Source organism: Coregonus clupeaformis, unplaced genomic scaffold (genome assembly GCF_020615455.1).
Source record: "Coregonus clupeaformis isolate EN_2021a unplaced genomic scaffold, ASM2061545v1 scaf1015, whole genome shotgun sequence".
Lineage (NCBI taxonomy): Eukaryota > Metazoa > Chordata > Actinopteri > Salmoniformes > Salmonidae > Coregonus > Coregonus clupeaformis.
Window position 1 is genome coordinate 126,757 of NW_025534469.1, and position 21,600 is coordinate 148,356.

Genomic DNA, 21,600 nt, shown 5'->3' on the forward strand with positions numbered 1-21,600 from the left:
CTGACACACTGGCAGACTCACTTAACATCAGTCACAGACCAGAGGACAGAAAGTTAAACTCTACTTTATATTACTGCTGTAAAGTGTGCAGTTAAACGCCTACCATAAAACAACCATCAATGCTATATAATGTAGATGAACTAAATATACCTGCCTGGGCTCAGACACTGATTCATGTGAGTAGGTCGGCCTCCATCTTATATTTCATGAAAGAATACACTGACACTCACGTTCAACACAAAGATTATGGTTATCCCTTCAGTTTTATTCAATGGTTACTGTTCGTAATGAGATCAGCTCTGATCCAATCCCTGGACCATCTGTTACAGGCATGCTGAATAACAATGTTTATAATCTCTGTCGGAGTCTCACACACACACACACACGAGATGGTCTCATATTTGAGGTTAAAAATGTGTGGCTGCGGTTCCGGATTTTCTGGAAACCCGATTTGTTGTGGCTAAAGATTTTTGCGCATGTGCTGGATTTTTTTTACAAACGGAGCTGCTGCCCACTCCGCTGCCTTCGTAGCTGCTGCTCAGAGCTCTACTGCCACTTAAATCTCCTTGATCAGCGATGAACGCCTTTGTCTGGTGTAGCCTATAAACTTCATGTTGTACACAAAGGACATGTTCCAACTATTGCATTCCATGCCTCAGTAGGTTATTAAGCATAAGTGCAATTTCATGTTCTTTTTTCAGTAGGGGAGTTAGACTACATGCAGCTATTTGCATTGTACACAAAATAAATGATCAACATGTTCGTACAAACTTGCAGATTGCTTTTTGCCCCAATGCAAAACTCAAGTAGGGAGTTACATGCAGCCATTTAGGCAGCATATCACACACAAGCAAGACACAAACACGCAGTCTAATTGGCGATTTTAATGTTCTTACTGTTCTTGTTTCGTCATCATAGCAAACATCGGATAAGCAGGAGGCAGACAGGCAGTCAAAGTAGTAGTGTTCTTTTTTTTAGCAATTCTGGCTAATGGCTACGATATGGCAGCAACTACAAAGATTAGCCTACATCATCACACAAAATGCTAATTGTTTTTGCTCCAATGCAATGTGTAGGGACTGTGTCCTGCTTGTGCAACTGTAATATATGTTACAACAGACATAGAAGTTTGTAGCCTTCATAATGGCCTTGAATGTTCGTTCAAATCACCGCAGGGGTTTTATTTCAGCTGTTCAGAACTATGAGGCAGAGACATAGGCTATCATCATGGTTCAGAAGAGGGTGAGTAAAGAGAGGAATGTGAAGGGAGGTGGCGTGTGAGCAGCAGCAACATAGAATTTGTTTTATGCACATGTGCAGAACATGATCCAGATCTGTAGGTTTTCAAGAGGGGCGGGGCGGGGGCGGGAGCGAAAACTCTGTATTCGCAGCCACAGCCTTAATAATATCCTCTGAATCTTTGGCTAATTGTGTAACAATGCTCTGCAGTCTCTACACAATAGTGATATTTATCTAGGAGGATAACAGCAACAAAAAGCCATGTCAATGAGTTGAACAGAACAGCCATTATCTGATTACAGACACACATGTCTGGAGAGAAGACTCAGTCAGACTTACACACAGCTACCCCAAGGCTAACCATTAGATTAGCATCCATTTCGAGAACAGACAGCCCTACTTGCGTCACATCACTGTGTGGAGGAAACACCTACTCGAAGAGTCTTAAACACTGACTCACCTGAAAGCGGGCAGGCAGTGCCAGGCACTACGGTAAACCCATAGGGTAATACCTCACCAAAGTCACTTTGAAACATTAGACTAACTGAGTAATTGCTCTACTGTAGGTGGAAAACGGGCACAAATCTTGGATCCGCTCCCCCAATCCTAGGCTAGAACTCAAAACTGACATTGAATTAGTCCAAGGGCTAATTCTACTTTTATGTAATGACATTGGGTCAATTGTCTTTGTCCTTGCTTTAATTGAAAACTACATTAGGTCAAATAATCCATCTCCGTCAGACCGCTACCTGGCCGTTCCTCCTGGCAGAATTTACCATTAGGCACGGATCTAGGATCAGCTTACCATGCCCAAAACCTCACCCGTAGGGGGAAAACTCAAAAACTAACCTAAGATCAGTGTGAAGGGGCAACTCCATCCTTCCTTTGTCTGGGCTGCAGTAGAGCAGGAAATGAGGCTGGTCCCTGAGGAGCTGCAAGTCAGCCTGACCAGACCTACTGGAGCAGAGACACGGCCATCTCCACCGCTAGTCAACACCACTGACAAAGCCAGTTTTCAACTGGGCTGGCCAGAAAGTAATACATAAAGGTAAACTGAGGATAGGATACTGTAGACGGTGTTGGAATGATAAACTAGGAGAGGAACGAGACAAACTTCCCAGAAGTTTTGACTAACTTAACCTAAGGGCATATTAAAATAAAACAGGAAAGCTGATTTCCATGGTAAGCTAAAACAACATTATTATTGTGCTGTGAGAATGCCGATTTGGCTTTCTCCTTAGCTGGAACTCATATTTAATAGTTATCAGTTTCGATAGAACAAGGCTCCCATACTGGTGTGGAACTGGTGTGCTGAAACTATAATGCTACAGTATGACGAACTTTCGGGAAGATACAGCCAATTTGGTGCTCACATCCCCATGGCAACCAGCTGCCTCCTAAAAGGTCTTCACATTAGCATAATACATGTTTATATGAGGGGAAAACCACAGGTGGAACTTCCATAAAGACACAATATTTCAAACGGAGCCAACTGTTATAAGAAAAGAGACATAATGGAATAAACAAATTAACAAGACAAATATTTTTATGTAGGAAAAACTACAGGTGGAACTTTAGAGGCTCCATAAAAGAACGGTTCCAACAGAGCAAACACAGTGCTAACAGCCATTGCGTCCTTTCAGGCCATACATAAAGTTAGACCTATTATTGTTGCGTAACATGGTGAAACTTCCTAAGGCAGGTGCAATTGGAAGCTGTAAAATACAGTCCAGTCCACAGAAGTCCTGGTTCAAATCTAAAATGACACCCTATTCCCCATAGCGCACTACTTTTGACTGATGCCAAAAGCAGTGCACTACATAGGGAATAGGGTGCCATTTGAGCCTGGGCTATAGTTTGTCTTTGTGTGAGAGCTCTTTCTTCTCTTTCAGATGCTATATTGGGCTATTGATAGCTTGGCTCCTTTCACTCGCTCTGTTTTTCCTAACCTGAATTAATTACTGAGAAGAAAATCATTTGTGCTCTCTGAGGCTGGGCCAGTGGCCCCAGCTGATCATTAGTCTCTCTGCTCACTGCTGCCTGCCTGCCGGGCCGCCGCCCCGAGGTAAATCTGGAAAACTGCTCCGGCCCCGCTCCTATTTAATCAGCTGACTAATGAGTTGACCTACAGGACAAAATGTCTTCCAGTGTTTATGAACAGAGGCAGAGGGGGAACACAAAGCAAACATCTTGTGTAACTCATCTGAGATGGGTTGTGCTGTGGAGTGTTCCTGATAAATAGAGCCTTCCTCCCAACACTGCCGACCAGGCACATTAGGAAGAGTGATTTAAATTATGGGCTGTAATGAAGAACAAGCATTATCCTCCTCTAACTAATAGCAGCATTTGTCAGACTGCAAACTTATATAACATAAATTGAACTATTTTCCCTGGCCCCTACAGCCGTGGCACAGACAAACATGTGTATGCACTAGACATTTCAAGCTGTGTGCACACAACCTGACATGTGACAGTAATATAGTGGAAACTGAAAGCAAAGATTACACACAAACACACGCCTCCTCTATTGCACTCTACCAGACACCGAGCGCTGGTACCCTGGAGGCCTGAGAAAAGGTGGTCAGATGATGAAGCCCAAACACTTACGGCTATTGATTGAAGCTATACCAGCAATATCCCCAATTTCACCCAATATACAGCTACATTCCTGTGTGTGTACAACTACAGTACAGTTCATCTAACTTTCTTGTCCTTGATGGTATCTTGCAGCAAGGCAACTTAATGTAATGCACTATTCAAAGTGGCAAATTCAAATTAGCCAACTCCCTGACTCTTTTTAATGAATATATTAATAGCATGATATCAGCCATAGTACAGCAGTTACAGCACTGCGTGATAAAATCAGCTTCTTTCAGGATCTAAAAAAAATACCTCAAGTCTACTTCCCACTGCTTTACCAAATGCTTCGAATAACAGAAAAGCCTCCGTTGGCAAAATCAATAAAAAAGAGAACCTCAGTTCAAATCTTGTGGAGATTATCCTGTGCTAGATCTAGCTGTAAAGCCTGCCACTCCCAGCTGAGGATGGGTATTTTGGGAAACATTCAATACATAAAAAGAAAAACCCCTCAATTCCAATTTTAGCTCGCAGCAGAGGCCCCTAGAGAGACTGAGCATCCTGGTCTAAGACAGTAAGGCTGCAGAGCCACAGAGCCAGATCACATGTTGACTTGGACAAACACGGGGCTGAATGGCCACATTGCTGCAGAGGAGCGCTCCTCACACAGGGGAAGAAAGGGAGCTTTATGGAGGTGAACAGAGCTGGGCTTTCTGCAGGGAACAGGCCCTTACACAGCCTTACAGAGCTCCAGCCTGCCCACAGGGTGTTTACACACGCGCCTACACCAACCCCATGCAGTTACACACACACATTGTGCACGCACACACACACCACACACAGAGACACGAATGACCACACACACACACCTCAGTCCTGCCACGGGGAAGCAAGGCAGAGCTGGGCGTCTGGAGATAAGCGCTTGGGTGAGCTAGGCAGGGAAGAGAGGACAAGCCAGGAGGATTCTCAGTCCAAAGGCATTTACTGCACTGTGTGTGTGTGGGATAGGGGAATCAACTGTCTGTTGGCTGTGTGTATGCTGGGGGAATCATAATATCGGATGCTCTGTGTGTGTGTGTGTGTGTGTGTGTGTGTGTGTGTGTGTGTGTGTGTGTGTGTGTGTGTGTTTGCGTGGTCAGTGGCAGAGCTCCATTGGCGTTAGCTCTTACTGTGCCGTTTCACTTTCTCTCTTTGACAGCAGGAGGCTCAAGACTTATGGCTATACACAGTAGTGTAGGAAGTAATGTTTGCACTGTTGTTTTACTTGAGGCCATCTCCATCTCTCCTTACACCAGTCTGGCCTCCATGTGCACAGTGCCTGCTCCAGACCCATGCAGTCTCAGTTGGAGACCTTAACTATAACCCTCTCTGCCTGTCATCACCAATCATGGTTAGCCTCAAGATAAAAAAAAGGGTATTTGGCTAGCAGCCCGAAAACAGCAGATTATGGAAAATCCCAAATTAAAGTCAGAAAGGGTAAGCATGCAGGGGAGCGGAATGAGAGGAGCAGGCCTTTCCAGAGCCAGGAGATTTGTCCCATTTCGTTAACGCTGATGAAATTAATTCGATCAATTCAGGGCAGCAGGGAAAACATCGGGGGCGGTAGTAAACAAGTCTTAATGCTATCTGCTCAGGCCCCTGCAGTAAAGCTGCTTTCTTCACAAATTCACTTAATCCCAGGAGATTTACTCCACTTAACTAGGCCACAGAAATGCCCTGGTAGCAGCTGGGTGATTTAAGACTAAATCACATGCTTGCTCTTGATTGTGGGGAGACCCAAAACACATTGAGATGTTCTCCGGCCCTCTAAGAGTCTACTACTTCAATCTGTGCATTTCCCTTTCTCTTTTCAGTCAGAGAAGCTATGATCTAACAGCAGTGGGCAGCCCAATACCTGACTGGCTCAGCTGACAGACCTGGACCCAAGGCAGAGTGACGGTGTCCATAACTCACTCCATTATATTTACATTTTAGTCATTTAGCAGACGCTCTTATCCAGAGCGACTTACAGTTTAGGGAATGCATACGTTTATAATTTATTTATTTATTCATACTGGCCCCTCGTGGGAAACGAACCCACATCCCTGCCTGCCAAACCCTCCCCTACCCTGGACGACGCTGGACCAATTGTGCGCCGCCCATGGGTCTCCCGGTCGCGGCCGGCTGCGACAGAGCCTGGACTCTAACCAGGATCTCTAGTGGCACAGCTAGATAGAGAAAGAGAGTGCCTTAGACCACTACAACTCAAGTTAGGCACGGATGAGATCAAATTCAGCCGTCACTGATACAGTGTCTTTCTTATCAGGGTCTTACCGGTTGTCGTTGAGTTGTGTGTATCGTGGCTGAGGGTCTGGATCGCCATCGTTCACATCATAGCTGGCGTCTGGGTCCTACAGGCAGGCAGACAGAGACTATCAGAATCACTCATCTATGATAAAAGGAGTACGAGTAAAAGTCTAGGGGTGAATACCAATAGTCCAAAATGGCCTCCTCTCCTCATCAACATGGATCTTGGAAAGGAGGCCATCTTAAACTATTTAGATGCAGCAACCCCAGCCTTGAAGCCAGGGGTAATGTGATACTCACATAGTTTGATATAAGGTCTGGGTGGTTCTTCTCTATACCATCATCCAGGATGGACACCACCACTCCCTTCCCAGTGTAGCCCAGCTCCCACGCACCTTTAGCATTCAGGTCACGATGATTAGCATTGTACTGTGGAGGGGAAAACACCAAGACCAGTCAATGGAGTCTAAAGATCCATTACAAGACATGTGAGATAATAAAAACCTAGCAATTAATGAACTTATCTTTGCATTATCAAATTATTTTAGACTATGAAATAAAAAAATATCCCGTGATCGTCTCCAAACAGAAATATATAGATGAATGTTAGGCTGATGTGTCCCAGGAGAAATGTGTCAGACTGCATTAGACCTCAATCCTAACAGAAAATGACAACATCCCCATGGGAGGCAGACGGCATCCTGTGGCACCAGACAGACTTACCATATCCTGTGGTGCTAGGCAGACAAAGAGACTCGTCACTCAGCATGGAGCATCAGTCCCAGACCAGACAGACCAGACCAGACCCTGCATACATCTCATCAGAGCCACCCCCTGAGTGTCTCTGTTAGTGGACAACCAGCTAGCAGGGTAATGGTACAGAGAGACTTCTACACAGGCCTTTTGGTATTCTCTCCACATCAAACTTGACCTTTGGTCAAATACCATGTTTGATGCCTTTCAATTCTCACACAGCCGTTTCTCTAAAATGCTGCCTCAATTGAATGTAATTTGTCTGAAAATGTCTTCCTACTATTTTCCTCTCATCCAAACCCTTCAGTGTCAGATACCAAGGCCTTCGGTGTCAGATAACTATGGCCAAAGCTACCCTGTGTAACGCCAGGGTAGTGGGTTCGATCCCCGGGACCACCCATACGTAAAAATGTATGCACACATGACTGTAAGTCGCTTTGGATAAAAGTGTCTGCTAAATGGCATATTATTATTATTATTATTATTATCCCACTCAGAAAATCCTGCTCAAATCTGACTCAAAAGTGGGAATTACCCTCAAAATTCTCCAGCTTCTTGTAATGGTCTTGGACATTTAGTATTTCTGTATTTTTCCTATACCTCTTTAAAATTGACCATTCTTACTGCATTACATTGGCACATTAACAAACTTTACTGCCTTTGAAATCTCACACCGTGCTTTGAGCTTTTTCCATTTGATCCATGAGGGACAGACCAGTGATATGAGCTGCTGTTACACATATGAATAAGCAGAGGAAGTAGCAGCAGAGTTTATCCATGTCCTTATCATAGAGACACAGTGTAAACTGACCAGTCAGAGACTCGTCTTAATGACTGACGGTAATACACAGATACTATCTACCGCCGAGATCCACCTGGGGAACAGGGCTCAGACTCAGACTAGGCTCAAACTCTCATACAGCAGCACCCCTTCTAGAACACTGCTTTGCCTGACATCGCCCTTGTTACATGCACACTATACCCTTATAAACACTACAATATTATTACACTTTTGCTACAGCCTCCCACTAAACCTAAATACTTCACCCTTTTTACACTCCTTACACCCTCACCACAATCTCATTGCATACTCTCTACTCCTAGTACCTCACTACACAGTACCCTTACTAAACCAACTAACAGCAAACAGCACCAGCTATACTTCTCCATACTTCTCCATCGCAGGGCCCCGGGTTCCCTGCCTCCCTCTGTAGCGTGATAGTAAACTGCTTAAGTCAAATCAGTGTGCCTGGAAAGTTAGCTAGCGAGCTGTGTGCGACAGAGCTGTGAACTCCGGAGGGGAATTAAATGTAGCTAGTCACACTGGTGAAGTCAGCCGCCAGTATCCACGCCACCCCACCTCCCCCCAACAACAGCTCGGGGACATGGGGGAAATTGGATTTGCTTCAGCTCCAGTGTGAGCGTGTTGGAGAGTAAGCGAGGAATGTTTGTTTGTTGAGAATTTCAATCAACTATTTTATATTGCCTGGAACATTATTTGAGACTAATTAAAGGTGGAGCAAAGTGAAGAGAAATCACAACTTGTTTATCTCACCGTTTCTTTGATGGACCACTGGATCAGACTGTGTAACCTTCTCAAAGTCAAAGTGCGTCATTTTGCATTTAAGATGATACATTCAGGCAATAACTGAGACTGGTTTAATTTCAGTCCTTTATTTGTATTCACTGCCTCGTTTGGGGACTGTGCCATTGTCTGGGGAATACAATAAATAGATGAATTCAATTTAAGACTGGAAACCCAAATGTGTATGCCGTTCTGATAATGGACTCCTAAAAGACCATGGTCACTAAGCAGTCCATTCTACATTAACCAAGACACTTTATTGCATCCACTCCCTCAGACAAAGGGCCTCCATATATTAATACAGTCTATTGAATAGAGTAAACTAAAATGTTTTACTCAGCCAACAGGGAACTATCCACTCTGAGTTATTGAGAATGGGCAGACAGATCAAACAGAGCGCTGGGCCCTGCTGTGACACTGTATGGGCTCTTATGTCATTTCCCTTTTAATAAAGAGACTGGCTCTATAAAGCCCTGTGCATCCAGACAGAACAGGGCACACAACCGAGCACAGGGAGGGATTACTGATCAACTGAGAAAAGGTTTGAACTGTGTCTGTCTCCTGACTACACAGTGGCTTCAGCAATGGGCAGTCGTCTGAGGTTGTCTGAGAGGTTGTTTTTGAAATTTCAGTCCATACACTGAGGAAGCCATTGTGGCTTGTTTATGACAGCAATGAAGCGCTGAGAGTGGGTATTGATTTCTCTCCTTATGTATTTGAGACACATTTTCCCTCATATTTGTCCTATTGAGAGATAATAAAGTGATAAAGATTGTTAAATGTCAACCAGACTTGGTCTACTCACCAGGTACCACTGCTGGGTAAACTTGGGGTCCGAGGGCTCCGTGTAGATGTCCCTCTTCTTCCTACTCTTCACCACCTGCTGTTCTGCCCACGTCACCTGAGGAAGACACACACACACACACACACACAGAGAGAAAGGCATCAGTCATGGCATCAAACAGAGACGTGATTACATTCAGCGTGGGATCCTTAATGGTGAAATGTCCATGTCCGTTTGCGAAACAAACAACGAACACTGTTTTTTCCCCTCAGACATTATTGCACTGGCGAGAAGCAGCAGAATGTGTACTGCAATTTTTTTGACCACGTTGGGCGACGCTCCTCACATCCACTTCGTCAACAAAACAAAAACAATAACAGAGGCTGTGGGGCAGACAGTGGCGCCGTTTCCCCTACTGCGGATTCCATCTTTAAGTAGACTCGCTCACCATGCTAATATGCGGATGGGAACACCACTACTCTATTAGTAACACAGATTTCAACCAGAGGAGGGACATTACTGAAGTAGCCGTGCTAATACGGCACTCAATATACTAGAGGAAGACAATCAGTACAGGGTATAAGGAATAATGATGAGCAGGAGGGAACATGAGGGTCACCGTCTCCCCAGAATGAAAGAGAAATCTAACTTCATCAAGCAGAGCGGGACGAGAGCAGAGAGAGATAAACAGAGGTTCTAACATAGGCATTCAGGAGCTCCTCATTAGAGACCGAGCCTAACGAGGGCCTAGGCTGAGAATAATTAAAACTGCTAGATGAGGGCAGATAGGGGGCCACGCACACACACACACACAGAGAAGAACACAGAAACACACAAAATCACATTAACGCAGACAGAGGCACAAACTAAAATCTACATTAACATAGAAAGGAGGATATATACAGACACACAGAAGAACACACTACGACACCCAGTCTTTGTCCTCAGTCTCCCTCCTTGCTTTGCTCTGCCTCCCCACACAAAGCCCTGGTAATAACAGTAGGCTGGGATGGGAGGGAGGGAGGGAGGGAGGGATTGTTCTGGATTATGTGTGCATTTTGCATTGTGTTTTATTTCTTATTTTTATTGCCAGGTATTACTGCACTGTTGGAGCTAGAAACGGTGTAAGTGACCAATAACATTTAATTTGAGCTATTCTTCTCTGGGAGTTCCTGGCCGGCGTGCTGCAGAAAGTGTTGACAGGGGCAGATTGCACACAGCGACAACCCTGCGTCGCACCCCATCTACGAGCTGCTGTCTCCCTGTACAGTGGAGTGGGTGAAAGGGACACAAGCAGAGGGGGATGTGGAGAGAGGGGTGTGGAAGAGAAGCTGCAGCAGGGAGACAAGCGACTGCTGCAAGGACAGAGAGGCAGGCATGAAGGACAACCAGGAATCACAACAGGCAACTCTCTGCCAACAGCTCAAATCACAAGAGCGTCAATAACACCAAGGTTACTACCGACACAGCACGCACCTTTATGCGCTGCCCTCCAACCAATAATTGGTGTACAGGAGTTTTTTTTAAATTTGTATGTGGGGGGGGGGGAATCGGACATGTTTACATGAATCCATGTTGAAAGCCCCTTGCTGGTTGGCAGTTGTACAGAATCACACTGGAGCAGATGCTTCCACAGTGGGTGCCCCCAACACAAGGTCAACACATTAAGAAGAGTGGGGGACAGTGGGTGGGGTGCTACTGTACTGACAGCAGCGATATGAAAACAGAGGTAACATGGGTGATTTGTCTATGTCCTACAGCAGGTAAAATCCCCTGCCTGTCCAGATGAAATAGTGGGGCATGGATAGGAGAAGAGGTTTAGGGAGGCAGAACCAATCTCCCAGGTCAGTCTATGGGGGCATCACAATATAAGAGGCTTCCCCTCCATGTCTCCTCATCTCTGCACTAATGCTAAGGTAGGTGAAAGCAAAATGACAAGATGCCTACCAGGAATTTGCTGTCCCAGTTTAATGTCAGTGCATGCGATGGAAAGGAGATGAGAGCAAGCCACGTTAGACTATTGAGATATACCATCCGACTTCACTCCATTACCCATGAGTCCATGGGGCTTCCTGTCAGGAAGCAACACAGTTTCCTTTGGTCTCTAATCCTGGCTGCAGTCATGGAACACAGGGTAGATAGTGTGTTGCTTGCCTCTTTCTTCCCTTCATCCAGTCATCAGCTTTACACTCCCCACAGAACAATGAAGACAGAGGCGACTGGGGTCATCAAAAACAATGTTCATAAAGGAAACAGTAATATTGAATGGCCAGGAGCCACATGGTTTTTCCCTGACTGTTAAGTCTCTTACTCTGCGATTTACTGGCGGCCACAGAATGAGGCTAGGTGAGCCATGCAGAGAGTGAGAGGGCCAAAAGAGGGAGGGAGCGGACCCCTGTAATTGTGCCGTGCCACAGTCTGGGCTCGCGCTCCTGCAAACAAGGCATTAACAAGGCCCGCTACAAGACCCCTTAATCACAGCCCAAGCACACTCAGTCAGGCATGCAGATTAGCTGCTGGTACGGGGCTCACTATGTGGTGTGTGTACGGAGAACATACGTAAGTCATTAGGGAGAAACCTCACTTTACATGAAAACAACAGTCTCTATGGTAACTCAGGGCAACACTGTTTACCGTCTGCATTTGGCCAATGGAGCCTGTCATTGCTTTCATGAACTCTGCCAACTACAGTACAACCAGAAAGAACACTGTTGATAGTTTGTTACCTTGATGTTCCAGATGGAAAACCTCCATCCAGTTCAACCAGGGGAGATGAGATGAGAAATTGAGGTTTTGGACTGTTAATGAACAGTCTGCTAAGCTCAGACAGCGTCAGTATCTCTGAGGTTATTGATTAAAACAGGTCAGCCATGACAGAGCGTCCCAGAGTAGCTAAATCCCCTCTCTTAACATGCACAGGGTTATCAGTAGTGCCTGACTGCATAGAGGATGGGTAGGCTGAACCTCACTTGGAGCAACTAATCCTTTCCATATGACTGCTCTCTTCTATTAGCCTAACGGATCACCCCCAGAAACAGCATTAATGAGGCTTGTGTTAGTCCTGACACGGAGAAAATTAAAATTAAAGTATTTCATATTCCCACAGGGGGTATGAAAAATAATAATGTATGCACTAAACTGTAAGTCGCTCTGGATAAGAGCGTCTGCTAAATGACGTAAATGTAAATGTAAATATGAGACAGGGAGTGAATAAACATTTTGAATGGACGGATTAAAAATCAACACAATAAGGCAAGAGAAGTTAACTTTGTCTCTGTGAGTTCTTAGTTTACCACAGATTACCATCCGATTCTCAGTCAGGAAAGACAGACGTTTCCAATATTCATTACGCTTAAAGGCCTTTGCCAAAGTTCCCCTATCGCAAACAGAGATAATTAAGCAAATGTTTGAAAGGGGAAAAATTGGCGCGAGCCAGAGAGGGAGTCTCCAGGAATTCTTAAACAGACAGAGTGAGGTGGAACAGAACAGAGGGAACCAGCTAGCGATTAACAGATAAGATCTCCATTATAAATGGGTCCGGAAGCCAGCTATCTGAGACAGCTTTTCTCCTCGCTCAAGACCATTCACATACAGGACCCCGGCTGCTTGGTTAAACGCTGCTGTCCAGCAGATACTGAGCAGACAGGTCTCTGTGCCTTCCTTCCTGCTCTCTTCTATTCCCCTCCATATACAAACATCAACACAACCAAACATAACACAACCTTAGGCCAACACCAAAGCAACAACCACAGCTAGAGCACCATTACCATGGCTGTAGTGTTACATAGCTGTAGGAAAGGTAGCTGTATTGGTGGTAAAATGATTAGGTCCAGGGGTTTTCCCTGACCACATGGCCTGACCAGGAAAAACTCTAGGTGGTAATACTGATTGATGTATTGATGGCATTTCTATGGGTATATCGTTTAGGCCTAACTAACACAATTTCACTACAGCAATGGTCTTACAACAGCTAGACAATATTAGAGCGATGCATCACCATTAGATGTGAATGAGCAGCCAGGCAAGCCCAGGCATTAGCTCCCGATCAACAGGGTCTGTCAGCCAGACTGAGATTTGGCAGAGTCCCTGGCCGTTTAGTCCACAGTAATGTGAGAGTCTTTGAGCAGGGTTTATTGTTCCTTTTGTTTGGGATCCATCTCCCCCAGTGTGACTTCTGTAGGCCACAAGGCTGACCTGAGGAGAGGAGGGAGGGAGGTGCAGGGAGGCTCCCCTTTCTCTGAGGTGCTCTGGGAGAAAAGGAATTCAACAACAGGAAATGGAGTGGCGGCGAGAGAGGAAATCCCGTCAGTTAAGTGGTGAGCGGAGGGGTGGGGGGAGGAGTGGGGTTGGGGCGGGAACAGTGTTGTTTTGGTGCCGTGCTGCTAAGGGTAAGAGGAGATAGGCCACACAACGCTTTTCTCACCGTGCACCTGCTCAAGACAAACAGCGGTGAGACTTGGCCACACAGTTCGCTGGCTGAACGACCTCCCATAATGCTGGGAAACCAAAACATGGGTTCTCTACAGTCAGCGGGAACAGGAATGGGTAGGGGACATGTCCACTGGCAGACTGCAGAAGCCCTTAGTCCTTACCTTAACACACAATGGACTTCCCATGACACCCTATAGTTTCAGGGGATTTTCAATTGTGGGTTCCCAGGGGATGTCAGTTAGTCAGTACCGCAGGTCTTGCTCATTCACACCTAGTCACCCCCCATAAGAACGCATACTCAATTATACACACATCTCTGTTCTTTGGAAATGGGAGGGAAAGAGTACCTCTGAATCAGCAAGTCCTGCATACCTTTAAAGCAGCGTTTTGTACAGCATGTGGACTGTCAGCAGAGACTAAGGCTGGTAATGGTTCTCGCTGACCCAGCCGCCCCAATTACAGAACCAGCCCACAGCAGCACCAACATTAGTTAGAACTAGTGGTGTGTGTGACTGTGTGTGTGTGTGTGTGTGTGTGTGTGTGTGTGTGTGTGTGTGTGTGTGTGTGTGTGTGTGTCTTTGTGCATATCAGCGTATGTGTGTGCATGTTAGCTTTTCCTGGACATTAGTCTGTGGGTTTGTGTTACAAGCCCTCTCTCTGATCTTCTCATCTGGACCTGAGCTGCGCTGAGTGACAAACAGTGGAGCGGTTCTGAGGGGCTGCTGCAGATGGCAGGACATTCATTGTGCCGCAGTTCAAACGCTCACCTTTCACAGCCATGGAAGCACAGCCAGAGCCCAAAGAGCTACAGAGGGAAATGTGAGACCAGGAGACCACAGAGGAGTGAACTACACACAGTCCCAGACACTAAATCACAGACCTTTTAAACAGGGCCCCATCACTCAAACACCCACTACACACACACAATAGGAGTGGAAGAAAAATCATCAGACAAGACATGCATTAGAAACCAAACTGGAAACCTAATCTATTCAGAGGTGGTTTGAGAATGGGGTCATTAGACACCACAGTATAGCCTATCACAGTATACATGTGTGTATGTGAGTAGCATGTTTAGGATGCTCTCACCTCCCAGCCCTAAGGAAAGGAAACAGACAAGGCAGATGCTGTAGGGTGTCAGAGACATCCATTAAAAGTGGGTGATAAATGAGAGCTCAGGTCTCTGGCACTCTGCCCTGTGGTTGTTAGCTCACTGTGGTCCCCTCTGCGTCGACCCTTACCCCCGCTGCCTGCCTAATGGCCGCTCCACAGATGGTGATGAAGTACCTGCGGCTCCTCTAGTCATGTTATGGAATAGAAGTTAACTCATCCAACCTAGCTCTCAACCACCTCTTTCACATACGCCCCCCTCCCCCCTCCCATCACCTCTCTCACACTGCCTGTGTTGTTAATGGGAGGTGCATTACAGTATGACTCTAGACTAATTAATCATCTTTCAACACGCCCAATCCAACCCCCACCCTCTGTTGCGGCTGGTGAAGTCATGTTATTGATATAACCCATCCTCCCCTACACTCACATCCCTCCACCCTCTCTTGCTGCACACTCACTCTCAACCTCCTCATCCGCTTTGATACACTCACCCACCCACCATCATCTACACACACCCACCCTCACACTCACCCCTCCTCCCAATGTGTCTTACCTGAGGCTCTTTTTGTAGACGGACGTGCGTCCCTCGGTGATCCGACAGAGACCTCTTCTCCACAGAACGGTGCCGGAAGTGATAGATATCACCAAATACCTGCAGACAGACACAAACACAGTCATTAATCACAGCCATACACACGTCGCTGATGCAGCATCAGTGTATCAGCATCACATGCCACTAGCTTTGAGTAAAGCCAGTGTGTCTATGTATGTGGATGACTCAACACTATACACGTTAGCTACCACAGCGACTGATATGACTGCAACACTTAACAAAGAGCTGCAGTTAGTTTCAGAATGGGTGGCAAGGAATAAGTTTGTCATAAATATTTCAAAAACTAAAAGCATTGTATTTGGGACAAATCATTTACTACACCTCAACTAAATCTTGTAATGAATAATGTGGAAATTGAGCAAGTTGAGGAGACTAAATTGCTTGGAGTAACCCTGGATTGTAAACTGTCATGGTCAAAACATATTGATACAACAGTAGCTAGGATGGGGAGAAGTCTGTCTATAATAAAGCGCTGCTCTGCATTCTTAACAGAACTATCAACAAGGTAGGTCCTACAGGCCCTAGTTTGTCGCACCTGGACTACTGTTCAGTCATGTGGTCAGATGCCAGAAAGAGGGACTTAGGAAAATTACAATTGGCTCAGAACAGGGCAGCACGGCTGGCCCTTAAATGTAGACGGAGAGCTAACATTAACAACATGCATGTCAATCTCTCATGGCTCAAAGTGGAGGAGAGATTGACTTCATCACTACTTGTATTTGTGAGAGGTATTGACACGTTGAATGAACCGAGCTGTGTGCCAGTAGTTCAAAAAGACAGCTCGGTTCATTCAACATGTCAATACCTCTCACAAATACAAGTTGAACTACTGGCACACAGCTCGGACACCCATGCATACCCCACAAGACATGCCACCAGAGGTCTCTTCACAGTCCCCAAGTCCAGAACAGACTATGGGAGGCGCACAGTACTACATAGTGCCATGGCTACATGGAACTCTATTCCACATCAAGTAACTCATGCCAGCAGTAAAATTAGATTTAAAAAAACAGATAAAAATACACCTTATGGAACAGCGGGGACTGTGAAGAAACAAACAGACACATGCATACAAACACACGATAACATAAGTACTACATTTACATTTTACATTTTAGTCATTTAGCAGACGCTCTTATCCAGAGCGACTTACAGTTAGTGCTATACACACGTACACATAGATGTTGTGTTATAGCTATGTGGTAGTACAGTAGAGGCCTGAGGACACACACTTAATGTGTTGTGAAATCTGGTATGAATGTATTGTAATGTTTTTAAAATGTATAACTGCCTTAATGTTGCTGGACCCCAGGAAGAGTAGCTGCTGCCTTGGCTAATGGGGATCCATAATAAATACAAATACTACATGTTAGGGAAATAAGGCATTCCATTTGCATTGTTAGAGAGAAGTGGGTAGGAAATCATAGATTAAGGGCCTCTTTACACTATTTAGACGATACAAACTAGGTCCAGGAGAGATACTTGTGTAGTGTCTCCCACACTACCTCCGGGGCAGGGTTTCCGTTAGCCGGTAAAAGACGGCTTTTGTCCGATAAATAAAATTGGCGCCGGTAGAAGAAGAAAAAATCCCATTGCGAAATAATCATTTTTAGCCTATTCATTGGTGGAAATACCAGTCCATGGAAATACATTTGACTTATCATGTTTATCGGTCTATAGGTTACTTTGCATAATTTAGTGGAATTAAATTGGTGCGTGTACATTTTATTCGTTATGTATCTTATTTATCACACCCGTACAGCATACAGACATAGCCTTTGAGTGGAAAATCTGTTCGTTACTCGTCTTGTTGGCTGAGGAAAAGTAAATGTGGACAGTTATTCTAACATGTTCAAAGTGCACATCAGAATTTGGTAAGAAGGACAGCACATCTTTCCATCCTCGACTTGCATGTTCTGTTAATATGAATGACCATATTCTAAATGTAATTTCTGTAATTCTGAGCACCGTGGGTGGACGCCCTAATCAGGTTATGCACACAAAGCATATGGGTCCGGTACATTTCTCAAATGTCCGGCGCCACATTCTCCTAATGGGAACCCTGCGAAACCCTGCTCCGGGGGTGGTGTTGGAGACATCCCCCCCTCTGAGTGGTACAGTGTAAAGACAAAGGCTCTCCCACACCACATGCACCTGCAAGAATTACCTTAATTACCTTTATACCAGCAGACAGCATTTTTGCTCCGTTAGTCATAGAAAATTAAAGGCTTTTAAAATATCCACACATTTGTGAATCATTGCATTGAATCAAGTGTGCAACACTATGTGCAATATGGTTTAGATGAGAAGCTCCTGTATAGTTTGAATTGCAATTTTGGTTTTGTTTGTTTATATACTATGCCAATAGCTGCACTCACATGAAGCAGGAATGTGGCTTTGGCCACACCACATCCCAGGCTAGTGTAAACAGAAAAGTTGCAAATTTGATGTTGAAGAGATATTTTACATATTTAGACATAATTTTACAAAAGTAAATCAGCCCGTATTATACATGAGGGGGTGTGAAGACAGAAGCCAGACAACATGTCCTGTTAAAGCAGGGTGTCAAATTCATTCCATGGAGGGCCTAGTATCTTCGGGTTTTTGGTTTTTCCTTCCAATTAAGACCTAGACAACCAGGTAAGGGGAGTTCTTTACTAATTAGTGACCTTAATTCATCAATCAAGTACAAGGGAGGAGTGAAAACCCGCAGACACTCTGCCCTCCGTGGAATGAGTTTAACGTGTGTAAAAGGAACAAAAAACATGTTTGGAGGATGAAACATCCAATTCATTCTGACTTATGGATTCATGAGGATATACATAAGAATCCATTAATCTCATTGTGATTCCATTAAGTCACAAGGAATTTGATCATCAGTATTCATCATCAAACAGTATTTATATATAGAAGGCTACATGTAAATACAGCACATGTAATCCCTCTATCACTGTTTATACAGCTATTTTCATGAGTTACAGCTGAGTTCCTGGAGAGTCTGACCCAGCATCAGGGGTGGGGGTTGACAGCACTGCAGTAAACACACCCTGTCTGAGTTACTGTACCACCAAACACACACACTTCAGCTGCTCTCAGAGCTCAGTGTCAGTAGGAAACTAACTGAACCGCCTTGACACCATCTCTAGAAAGCGCAGACAAAAAAGGAAGTGCGGCACGTTTCTTGCCACAAGTGCATGGACTAGTTCAGAACAGAACTCAAGGAGAAAGCACTCCAGCAGGGCCTAACAACGCAGCATTACAGCTCAGCATTACAGCTACACTAATCGAGAACGAGCTGCACTAACGACCTGACGGAGGGCAGTGGGGCGCTACAGGGCCTGGTTGAAACAAGGTCACCGGCAGGATCACAGCTGCTGCCCTGGCCGTGACCTCACTGAGTAAGACGGCTAGGACAGTGTTTGTGCAGTGTACGTGTGTTTAAGAGAAAGTGTCTGACACACAGAGACCTGGTTAAACAGGGCAGAGGCCACGTCTGTCCCATAATCCTCTGCTCTCAGTCCAGTCATTGCGGGTGCAGAGGTTATTAATATCACACAGTAACACCTCTAGTCCTGGGCTAAATACACTGCTCAAAAAAATAAAGGGAACACTTAAACAACACAATGTAACTCCAAGTCAATCACATTTCTGTGAAATCAAACTGTCCACTTAGGAAGCAACACTGATTGACAATAAATTTCACATGCTGTTGTGCAAATGGAATAGACAACAGGTGGAAATTATAGGCAATTAGCAAGACACCCTCAATAAAGAAGTGGTTCTGCAAGTGGTGACCACAGACCACTTCTCAGTTCCTATGCTTCCTGGCTGATGTTTTGGTCACTTTTGAATGCTGGCGGTGCTTTCACTCTAGTGGTAGCATGAGACGGAGTCTACAACCCACACAAGTGGCTCAGGTAGTGCAGCTCATCCAGGATGGCACATCAATGCGAGCTGTGGCAAGAAGGTTTGCTGTGTCTGTCAGCGTAGTGTCCAGAGCATGGAGGCACTACCAGGAGACAGGACAGTACATCAGGAGACGTGGAGGAGGCCGTAGGAGGGCAACAACCCAGCAGCAGGACCGCTACCTCCGCCTTTGTGCAAGGATGAGCAGGAGGAGCAGTAGCCTGACTGCCATTAGGTACCGAGATGAGATCCTCAGACCCCTTGTGAGACCATATGCTGATGCGGTTGGCCCTGGGTTCCTCCTAATGCAAGAAAATGCTAGACCTCATGTGGCTGGAGTGTCAGCAGTTCCTGCAAGAGGAAGGCATTGATGCTATGGACTGGCCCGCCCATTGCCCAGACCTGAATCCAATTGAGCACATCTGGGACATCATGTCTCGCTCCATCCACCAACACCACGTTGCACCACAGACTGTCCAGGAGTTGGCGGATGCTTTAGTCCAGGTCTGGGAGGAGATCCCTCAGGAGACCATCCGCCACCTCATCAGGAGCATGCCCAGGCGTTGTAGGGAGGTCATACAGGCACGTGGAGGCCACACACACTACTGAGCCTCATTTTGACTTGTTTTAAGGACATTACATCAAAGTTGGATCAGCCTGTAGTGTGGTTTTCCACTTTAATTTTGAGGGTGACTCCAAATCCAGACCTCCATGGGTTGATAAATTTGATTTCCATTGATAATTTTTGTGTGATTTTGTTGTCAGCACATTCAACTATGTAAAGAAATGTGTACACACACACACAGTGTTGATGAGTCAACCTGCCGTATGCCCCCTGCACCTTTCCTAGTGACAGAGCACTCTGTGACGGCAGACGGTAGTCTGGCAGTGTGGCTGGGCATCAATCCCTCCCTCCCCCGCTAAGAATGACAGAGCACAGAGCCAGGAAGTGTGAAGTTCGAGCACTGTCAGACCGGACCAGAAAGACTAAACAAGAGGCCCTCAGCAATATAAAATTAAAAAGGTTTAATGTTCAGCGATAGAGCGTAGTTGAGAGTGCTGAACCGCCCACCCAGACCTTGAGAAGGAGCAGAGCTCAACCTAATGGCAGTCTGATGGGTTCTGAATGGCCAATTAATGATTTAATTAGAGAGAACGGAAGTGTATAAATCACTGTAGCTAACTAAAGCCTGCCAGTTAGACGTGTCATGTCTACAGCATTAACACAGTACTGTAGGTGGATCATAACATGTCTACACCAAATGAGGGCACTGCTTTAGAAAACCAAAGAATGACTTCAGACTGAATCTTGGTAAAAATAAAAATAAATAGTACAATATGTCTGTCACATATTGTACTATGGGACATAGGCTAGGAAGGACTATTCTGAATAAATAGGCCTAGTGTGACCCAGCTACAGTATGGCCTTATTTAGGCAGGGGTATTTCAGGCCACATAGTGACTGTGCTGTTTTGTCCAGGCTGGCAGTGTCAGTACAGTACAGTTGAGACGCTGCAGTGGAGAGGGGAAATAGAACAGCATTCCTCCACTCTGGGGGGGTTCAGACTCTCCTGCTCCCATTTAAATCACAGCAAACAGGCTGGCTCCAAGCAGGTCAACACAAATATCCCCCCTCTCAGAACACAGCCAGCGGAAAATAGAGATGCAATAACCCAGAAAGAGCAGATTACACGATTTACAATGAGATGCCTCCCAGAGCCCGACCCACCACCACAAACACCAACAAAAGGATGTGGAGAGGGGAAGAGTGTGTGTGTGTGTGTGTGTGTGTGTGTGTGTGTGTGTGTGTGTGTGTGTGTGTGTGTGTGTGTGTGTGTGTGCGTGTGTGTGTGTATGTGCGTCAATAAGAACAGAGCGCGAACCCATGAGAGAGCTGGATGAAAATGGAATAAAATGTTGACATCATCACAACAGCATGAGCGGCTCCACAGAGCCCATTGTCCCGTCCAGAGATGGAGAGGGAAGAGATAGGGAGAGAGGAAGTGAAAGAAAGAAGGGAAGAAGACCTGGAGCGCTGAGGGCCCCATTGTGTGTGAGCTTAGATAACAGCCTGAGAGGGTGGGCATCGATCAAAGACTTTGGAGGGAGGTGGAGGGGGGAGATATGTTGATACGGCAGGGTCCATTAAGGCAGCTCTCAATCACATCAACACCAAGTAAAAGGGATGCGTGAAACAAAGCAGCCAGGATTGATCAGCCAAAGTGATTGCTGCTTAAGACCGCCCATCCGCTTTACAGTGCTTCATTAGCCTGGAAATTAAGGTTAAGAATTCTCCAACGCTGCGGCCTTAGA

The 21,600-nt window shown here is 45.6% G+C and overlaps 1 protein-coding gene across 1 annotated transcript in view; it reads right to left on the reverse strand.

Moving 5' to 3' along the window:
- The window catches only part of LOC121548261 (furin-1-like), a 90,374-nt gene that overhangs the window by 23,635 nt on the left and 45,139 nt on the right, over positions 1 to 21,600 (reverse strand). The window contains exons 3-6 of the mRNA XM_041859674.2: positions 15,322 to 15,420; positions 9,246 to 9,341; positions 6,403 to 6,531; positions 6,130 to 6,206 (exon numbers count right to left, since the gene is read on the reverse strand). Coding sequence (XP_041715608.2) covers positions 6,130 to 6,206; positions 6,403 to 6,531; positions 9,246 to 9,341; positions 15,322 to 15,420 — 401 coding nt within the window. The remainder of the gene's footprint in view (positions 1 to 6,129; positions 6,207 to 6,402; positions 6,532 to 9,245; positions 9,342 to 15,321; positions 15,421 to 21,600) is intronic.